Below are 8,980 nucleotides of genomic sequence, written 5' to 3' on the forward strand. Positions count from 1 at the left end.
CTCGATTTCACGTGGGCCGGACCATTTTAGATACAATATTTAGATTTTTTCTATATAAATGGATTAAAAGAACTGGATTAAAAGCCCTGAATATTCCGTTTTTTATAGATCTAAAACAATGTTTATTTGAGCTTTTTTAAAATATATTTTTAGATTTTACAAAATGATTTTTGAACTAAAAACACAGAAAAAATGGATTAAAAAATGACAATGATTGATTTAAAAGGGGGAAAATCAGGAAATGTAATATACATCTATACTCTTCATTTGAATTTGATCCTAAAACAGAAAGTTGCCACTCATCATTGACTTTCCCGGGCCACAAAAAATGATGCGGTGGGCCAGATTTGGCCCCCGGGCCGCCACTTTGACACCAGTGGTCTAGACCAAGACAGATCTTAGCCGAGATCGAGATAGAATCTTCTGGGAGTCCATCGATCTTTAAATTGGTGGTCTTTAAATGAGACCCAGACCAAGACTGAATCCGCTCAAAACCTTCAAAAAAAACCTAGTCTTCTTCCACAAATGTAAGTTAACAACTTCAAGCAGTCTTACCCAGATAATTACGTGAGGGACGTGTCTCTCGGACGCTGATGGACGTGGCTCCGGCGGGGATGGTGAAGATCTGATGGTAACCTGCGGACACGGGGATTCGGACATGTGGTTTTGGTGACTGAACGGCGCAACGTACCGTGGCCCAGACGCTGCGTGGTGTAGGTGTTCTTGACCAGGGAGCAGGTCTCTCCGTTGCCCCCGCAACGCAGGCAAGGGTCCTCCTGAAGATTGGAATCCAGCCGGTTGTCGCAGCCCATACGCTGGAAGACACGAGTTCAAAACTGAGTCGCTTTGGAGACCGATCCCGGCCGGCACCATCCCAGAGGAACTTGCGGTTGGGTGTTCCTACCCTGCAAACGCCCTCCACGCAAATGTCGGGGCGTCCGGGGTGACAAGGTGTACCGTCCTTAACGGTGGCGCTGTGGCGGTAGTAGTAGGTCTCTCCGTGTGGGACGCAGTTCAGCTCGCAGGGGTTCTCCGCTGTCGGAAAACAAACACGGCGGCCATTGGGTGAAGACCTGATACGGGTAAGGATGTTAATCCGGTCTGGAGTTGGGATCGGGAGGACCAATGGTCGCGTGGCGGTCAATAGAAATGATCGAAAAAGTTTGAATCCAACACGTGAGATTGGGAACGGAGTGTCTTGTGATGCCGACCAATAGCAGACAAGCAACTTAGTGGTGCTGCTACGCTAACCACTAGCATCTTAGTGACCCCAACCAATAGCAGACTAGCATCTTAGTGACACCGGGACGCTAAACAAGAGAAGACTAGCATCTTGGTGACGCAGGGACGCCGACCAATAACAGACGAGCATCTCAGTGATGTCGACCAATAGCAGACAAGCAACTTAGTGATGCTGCTACGCTAACCATGGGCAGACTAGCATCTTAGTAACGCTAACCATAGGCAGACTAGCATCTTAGTGACACCGGGACGCTAAACAAGAGAAGACTAGCATCTTGGTGACGCAGGGACGGCGACCAATAACAGACTAGCAGCTCAGTGATGTTGACCAATAGCAGACAAGAATCTTAGTGATGCTGCTACGCTAACCATAGGGAGACTAGCATCTTAATGACACCAGGACGCTAAACAAGAGAAGACTAGCATCTTGGTGACGCAGGGACGGCGATCAATAACAGACTAGCAGCTCAGTGATGTCGACCAATAGCAGACAAGCAACTTAGTGTAAGAAAAAAACTTTATACAGTAATCCCTCGCTATTTCACACTTCAATTTTCGCTTGACTACATTGCAGATTTTTTTCTGGGGAATTTGTATTTTTATTTTTTAAGTTCATAAAAATGTGAAACTCGCAAGTGGAAGCCACTCCCCCTTTCTCCGCTTGCTACTAGGACTCCGCCCTGAAGAAAAAAAATGTATTTTTTACCCTATTTATATTTGTAATTTTTTTTAAAGTTCATAAAAATGTGGAAATTCACGCTGAAACTTGTCACCTCAGCACTGAAGATTTTTTTTAAATTTTATTATTATTATTTTTTTTAATATTTTGCGGTTTTTCAATTGTTGCGGCCATGTCTAGTCCACATGAACCGCGATAATCGAGGTATTACTGCATCCCAGGTAGGGACGGCGAAACTCGGAGGTTGACCGTATTTAGCGCTCTTCGATTTCGACGGCGAATTATTGCCATTTTTTGGACGTTACCTCCGTAATAAGGCACCCAGGTGTAGCGCGATCCCTTGAAGTCGCTGCCGTCGTACTGGGAGCACTGCTCCTCGCGGTAATCCTTGGATCCGGCGGGACACTCCTGTGAACGCACCATTTCGTATTGTTATGTCTCCATGCTAGCGTGTGGCTAACGTCGAGCTAGCTAAGCATTTGTTTACCTCGGTGTTACAGGCCAGGTAAGACTTGTCGGGTCCAACGCAGTTGTGGCCGCCGTCGTTCCTGTTTGGATCGGGAAAGAAGCTTCAACTTGACCCGGTGATAGTTCAATGTCAAAAAAATTAAAATTAAAACACAAAAGGAAGAAACTATAACAATAAGAGAATAGAAAAGCTAAGGCAAATTTAAAAAAAAAAAGCTCATTCTGGGTGTGATGTCATCATCTGTTTGGGGATTTTTTTTTTGTGGGCGGGGCCAAGGCAGCAGAGAAAGGAAGACTCATTGGGATGTACTTTCATTAATAACACTATTATTATAAAAAAAAATTGCGGCTCGGTGGAGAGTGGCTAACTGCTTCACAGTTCTGAGATCGAGGGTTCGATCCCTTGTGTGGACTTTTCTATGTGGAATTTGCATGTTCTCCATGTGCTTGCGTGGGTTTTTTCTGGGTACCCCAGTTTCCCCTCCCACATCAACATGTATGCAAGGCTAACTGGATGCTAACTTGCCCCTCGCTTTGAATTATTAGCTGTTTGTCTCCTTCTGCCCTGCGATTGGCTGCGCCACCCATTCGGATTGTCCCCCGCCTGGTGCCTAAAGTCAGCTGAAATAGGCTCCAGCACCCCCCGGGAACCGTGTGAAGATGAGCAGTACAAAGATGAAGGAATTAGTATTAGTACATATTTTATGTATACTACTCTCTAATACTGAGCTTTTGGGATGAAAAAAAAACAGTTTAAAAATCAGTTGTTGCAGCATTGACTGCCATTGACAGCCAGCGATGTCCAATCCAATTGAAATCATTTTAAATGTGTGGCTTTTGCGTGGGTAGAAAAGCTCCTCTGAGCTTTTACCCGAGCCAAAATGGAAGCGATAGAAATAAAACGTAAACACACGCTTGACACGCCTCCAGAGACGCTTGTTTGACTTGGAAGACGTCCACTTCGTAACCACCGTGCCAACTGGAAATGTACAGTGTGTGTGTGTGTGTGTGTGTTTGCACACCATAAACACACACTATTAAGAATTTGGAAGAATGTCTCTGTATTTTGCGGCAGTGGTTTTATGACACTTTTTTTATAGGTTCTCGTGAACGTCATGTCTAGCAAATTGAAGCAAAGTTTTTAAATATGGCTTTTTGGGGATATTTAGGTTTTTTTGCAGGGGAGGACTAATGATATAAGTCAGGGATTCTTGATACATTTTTAGAGGTTTACCTGTGATTTCTATGTTCTAAGTTTTATGGTGTGGAGTGGAACTGGTTTTGGGCATAGTTTTTTTTATTAAAAATGGGAGTTTAAAGTCAAGTGACGGCTTTCCCGTGTCTTTTCGGGCATTGCTTCAAGAGACTTTTTTGTAGGTCTACGCATGATAAACATTTCTACCAAGTTTCATTTTGCTCAGTGAAACCGTCTTCAGGGGCTGAATTTTTATAATAATCGCATCTGTGTTTTTGATTTAAAAATGGCAGTTTAAACCCAAGTGACGGCTTTCCTCTGTCTTTTGGAGCATTGCTTCAAGAGACTTTTTTGTAGGTCTACGCACGATAAACATTTCTACCAAGTTTCACTTTGCTCAGTGAAACCAATTTCAGGGGCTGAATTTTTCTAACAATCGGATCAGTGTTTTTGATTAAAAAATGGCAGTTTAAACTCAAGTGACGGCTTTCCCCTGTTTTTTATGGCATCGCTTCTAAAGACTTTTTTGTAGGTCTACCCATGATAAACATTTCTACCAAGTTTCACTTTCCTCAGTGGAACTGTTTTAAGGGGCTGAATTTTTTAAATCCCACAATGACAGGCTTCCTGCGTCTTTAGACCTTTTTGTTGATAACCCGCGTCTAAATGTCTGCGGGAAAGCCCAGCGTGCGACTTGCCATACCTGTGGGTGACGCAGCGTCTGCTTCTGATCATCACCCCTCCGCCGCAGGTCCGACTGCACGCCGCGTAGGCGCCCCATCCCTCCCAGTAGTCCTCGGCGGACACCTAGGCGTGGACGTGGGCACCCAGCATTTTTAAGACTTTATTTTTTTGCACTTTGTGGAGGTGTGTTCTGTCGTGCGGGTGTTACCAAAAGGGCCGGAGCCAGGAGCAGCTGCAGGAGCAACACGTGCAGAATCATCGTCGGAAATGGATTTTCCCTGGAGGGCGTCAACAAATATTTTGGAAGTCGGAACATTAACGGTCCGCTATTTTAACGAGAGGGGAAGTCAAGGGGGGGGGGGTTAACCGTCCTTCAAAATTAAAGGAAAATATTTTCAGGGAATTATTATTCAAGGGTTGGATCATATTTCACTTTATAAGTATTGTTTTTTGTTTTGCCTAAATGACTATTGGTTATTGTTAAAAGAAAATGGAATGTATATTTCTTTTATTTTGATTTGCTGCTTCTTTTTTTTTACTAAAATAAAAGTTACATGTTGCTAAAGGTAAGCTCAACTTTATTTTGTACATTACATCATTGCATGACATTTTATTTGTTACATTTATACATGTGTAAATTGTGTAGATTCCTTTTGCATTTTAACCATTTTTTAATAACTGCGTTTTAATGTCTTTAAATTTCTGTCATTTTTTTAAATCTCCTCAAGTGACACTTTTTTTTTAGCCCTTTATAAAAACAAATGATAAAATCCACTCTTTGGAACCAATCACAGAAAGAGCAAGAAAAAAACAAACTCTTTAATTGTTGTTTTGTATTAGTTGTTTAATTATTTTTTTAAAGTGATTTATTAAGCATCTTACTCTTTCCGTTTTACATTCTTAGGACTTTTCTGAAGTTCCCTGATATTTAAAACTGTAATTTATTTGATTTTCCAAGTTTTTTTTAAATCAAATTGAGGCATTTTGTTAAATTGGACCTTTTGACGTCCTTAAATTTCACCCATTCCGCTTAAAATTGATTTATTTTTCAATTTCTAATTTTCCCCATTCTAATTTAATCTTAAACGACTCAAGTATTTGACGTCCCGACGCATTGTTAAAACGTCTTTTAATTTGCTAACCTCTATCACCTTCCTAAAGCCTTTTTCCGGTTAGCGATTTATTTTGTAAACTATTTACGGAAGTAGCTCGCGTTTACAAACGTTGACTTGACGACGCTCAACGAGTCCGTTCCTCTCCTTTGCTTTAAGTTCGCAAACAAACAAACAAATCAATAAAAGGAGAGGAAAAAAAAACCTTCCGGCAAAAGTACACCGGGATCGGCTCGCTACTTACCGGGCTCGGTGCTGTCGAACTCGGGTCTGGTTTCCAAAGTACCTCGCTGCTGCTGGATTCGGTTCGGACAGATGAGTCCAAAAAAGAGGTGCGGTGCCCTCATATAGCCGTGGGTGGGCGGGAGGTGGAGGTTAGGGGGTGGGATTGGAGGTGGAGGAAGTGGGGGGGTCTGGGAATCGGGATTTTGGGATCCGAATCCTTCGCGCATGCGCACAAGCAGCCCATTGCCTTCCTCCACTTGTTGCGTACGCGAGTAAATGTACAGAATGACGTCATTAGGATAGTTGCTGGGTAGTAACTAAGTAGAAATACTTTGTTGCTTCAACTCTTTTATGCGTGATTTATCTTTATTTTTTTTAATATTGTAATTTATAATAAGAAAATAACATTTTCTGTTCATGTATTTTGAGCTGGGGGAAACTGTTTTCAATCAAATGATAGAATTCAAGAAAGGAATCATTTTTTTGGGTGGGGGGGGTTATTATTGAAATATTTATTCATTTATTCATGTTCAGAACCGTTCATCCTCACAATTTTATCCCAGATATAAAATTATTCATTATTAATCCAACTTAATCCATTCAGAATATCAATTATTCCCATAAATTGTAATAAATTCACCCAAAAATAGCATTTAAGTCAAAATGGCCTCTTTTAAATTGAACTTTTGAACCAATAGGATCGCTTCTCTTGTATTTATCTCACCGGCGCTAATAAAAAAAAAATATTTTTCAGGGAAAAAAAGCAGATTGGACGGCAGTGGGCGTCAATGGCAGCCAATGACACAAGTACAGTAAGGTTGTATTTGAGGCAACAAGGTTTTGGGTGCTTATTATGGCTTGGATTGGATGTTGATGACGAGCAGGTCTTCATCACTTAGTACTGTACTATCATTTGTTGATGCCCACATTGTCATGTGATTACAAGTTGACCAAAAGCCTCATTTTATATTTAAATGCGTCGCTTTTTAGACTTAAAATAACGGGCTGCTTTTTTTGCAAACTACTAATTGGGTCGACTTTCCCAAGGTTCCGTTTAAAAAGAGCACTTGGGGAATTGGTCGGCGGCCATTTTTCTTTTGCCATTGTTGCGTAAAATGCGACGCGGTGTCGCTAAATTCAGTCGGAAGGGTTAGATTTGTTCAAAAGGACATTTTTTTATTTGTATTTTCCTTAAAGCCAACAATTGGGAAAGTGGTAAAAACGTTTTGGGGGTAAAAATGACGGCAGAAGTTGAAGTTCCCGCAAAAAAATGCTATTTTTTTTAGCCGTTTTTGGTATAATCAACATGCAAAAAAACAATTTGCGGGTATTCGTAGAAAAGCAAAAAAACCCTTTTTCTAATTTTTCCCCTGTTTTAATTTTTAATTTCATTTTGAACTCAAATTTAACAGTATGAATGATTTCTGTAGTAATATTAGCACGAAAAAAGGCTAAACAATACACAAACTTCTGATTGGTCCGTTTAAATCCATGTTTACAAAACACCTGATTTTTTTTTAGACCAAAACCAAACAATGCACAATAATAAAAAAGATATATTAATAAAAGATGTGTTTTGGGCAAAATTTTAATGAATCAGAAACCAAGAACAAAACTTAAAGTAACAATAATAAACATTAACGTTTTTTATGGATCGCCCTAGCCTTAAAAAACAACATTAACCAAAAATAAAAATCAATTTTAGTTTTAGGCCAAGTCAAATTCGAGAAAAAAATGCGATTTATAGTCCGGAAAATCCACTTGGCAAATCTTTTTAACTTTAGCGTGGATTTTCGAGCTAAAAAAATAATTTTTGGGGGCCTTTTAGTCAAAGTAAATTGTTGTCGACGTGGGAAAATCTAACGGCGTCGTGTGGGAGGGACGGCAGAATGACGATCGCGCCGAAAATGGCGAGCATTTAATTGCTTGACTTTTAAAAATGAATCATCAAAGCGTGTTTTGAAAAGTGAAAAGAAATGAAATACACTCAAGTCATCATTTCTTGGCCGTAAGCTGCAATCAAATAAAATATAATGTTCCTCACTTTGTTTTTTTGTTTATTTTTTGCCTAAATTAGTGGTTGCGCGACCATGCGGGTTGCTAACGACAAATACGTCAATACTATACGTATATGTTCCCCAACTTTCTTTTTCCACTCGTTATGGGAATCCAAAATGGAGACGTTAAGTCGTCGAATTTAGCGCCACGTTAGCGGTTAGCACGTCGTTAGCGGTTAGTACGTCGGCCTCGCACTTTTGGGGTCGGGGTTCGATCCCAAGTGGGTCCTCACTGTGTCGAGTTTGCATGTTAGCCCCGGGCTTGCCTACGTGGCTTTTCTCCGGGTGCTTCGCTTTCCTCCCACATCCCCAAAACATGCATGCTAGGCTAATTGTAAGCTAAATGTGGGGGTGGGCCTCGCATTTCTAGGGTCGAGGGTTCGATCCTAGGTGGCCCTTCACTATGTAGAGTTAGCTTGTTCATCCCTGGCTTGCGTGGCTTTTCTCTGGGTGCTTCACTTTCGTCCCACATCCCCAAAACACGCACGCTAGGCTAATTGTGCGCTAAATCTGGGCGTGGGCCTCGCATTTCTAGGATCGAGGGTTCGATCCCAAGTGGGTCCTCATTGTGTCAAGTTTGCTTGTTCTCCCCTGGCTTGTGTGGCTTTTCTCCGGGTGCTTTGCTTTCCTCCCACATCCCCAAAACATGCATATTAGGCTAATTATATGCTAAATGTGGGCGTTGGCCTCACATTTCTAGGGTCGAGGGTTTGATCCCAAGTGGATCCTCACTGTGTCGTGTTTGTATGTTCTCCCGGGCTTGCCTGGGTTTTCTTCGGGTGCTTCGCTTTCCTCCCACATCCCCAAAAATATGCATTTTTAGGCTAATTGTATGCTAAATGTGGGCGTCGGCCTCGCATTTCTAAGGTCGAGGGTTCGAGCCCAGGTGGCCCCTCACTGTGTGGAGTTGGCATGTTCTCCCCGGCTCACGTGGGTTTTTTCCGGGTACTCACGTTTCCTCCCAAAAAGCTGCAAGCTAGGCTAATCGGATGCTAAATTGTCCCGTCTCCTCGTGCCCCGCCATTGGCCGGCCGCCCATTTGGGGCGTACCGTGCCCGTCACTGCCTAGGGAAGGCTCCAGCACCCCCCGCGAGGATCGCGGTGGAGAAAACGAATGAATTTGAACGAGTTGGCCGATCGTCGGGGAGTGATTTACGACGTTTTTGCACGTGACGCTTTTATTTACGATGGCCAGATGGTTAATGATACATTAAATCTGGAGTCAGAAAATGGAAGAAATGGAACAAACAAGTTCATAAATAAATGCTGAAGGTTCACTTTCCAATAGAATAACGTCTCGACAATAAAAAACGCTGCC

General features: G+C 42.1%; 1 protein-coding gene across 3 annotated transcripts in view; it reads right to left on the reverse strand.

Moving 5' to 3' along the window:
• The window catches only part of paplna (papilin a, proteoglycan-like sulfated glycoprotein), a 54,407-nt gene extending 48,642 nt beyond the window's left edge, over positions 1-5,765 (reverse strand). For all 3 annotated transcript variants that reach the window (XR_013305295.1, XM_077621497.1, XM_077621499.1), the window contains exons 1-8: positions 5,625-5,765; positions 4,477-4,546; positions 4,288-4,391; positions 2,409-2,469; positions 2,227-2,329; positions 905-1,035; positions 692-815; positions 556-636 (exon numbers count right to left, since the gene is read on the reverse strand). Coding sequence is in view for 2 of the 3 variants with exons in the window: in XM_077621497.1 (XP_077477623.1) it covers positions 556-636; positions 692-815; positions 905-1,035; positions 2,227-2,329; positions 2,409-2,469; positions 4,288-4,391; positions 4,477-4,527 (655 nt within the window). In the remaining variant the exon portion in view is untranslated. The remainder of the gene's footprint in view (positions 1-555; positions 637-691; positions 816-904; positions 1,036-2,226; positions 2,330-2,408; positions 2,470-4,287; positions 4,392-4,476; positions 4,547-5,624) is intronic.
• Positions 5,766-8,980: the final 3,215 nt, after the last annotated feature.

Source organism: Stigmatopora argus, chromosome 15 (genome assembly GCF_051989625.1).
Source record: "Stigmatopora argus isolate UIUO_Sarg chromosome 15, RoL_Sarg_1.0, whole genome shotgun sequence".
NCBI classification, from domain to species: domain Eukaryota; kingdom Metazoa; phylum Chordata; class Actinopteri; order Syngnathiformes; family Syngnathidae; genus Stigmatopora; species Stigmatopora argus.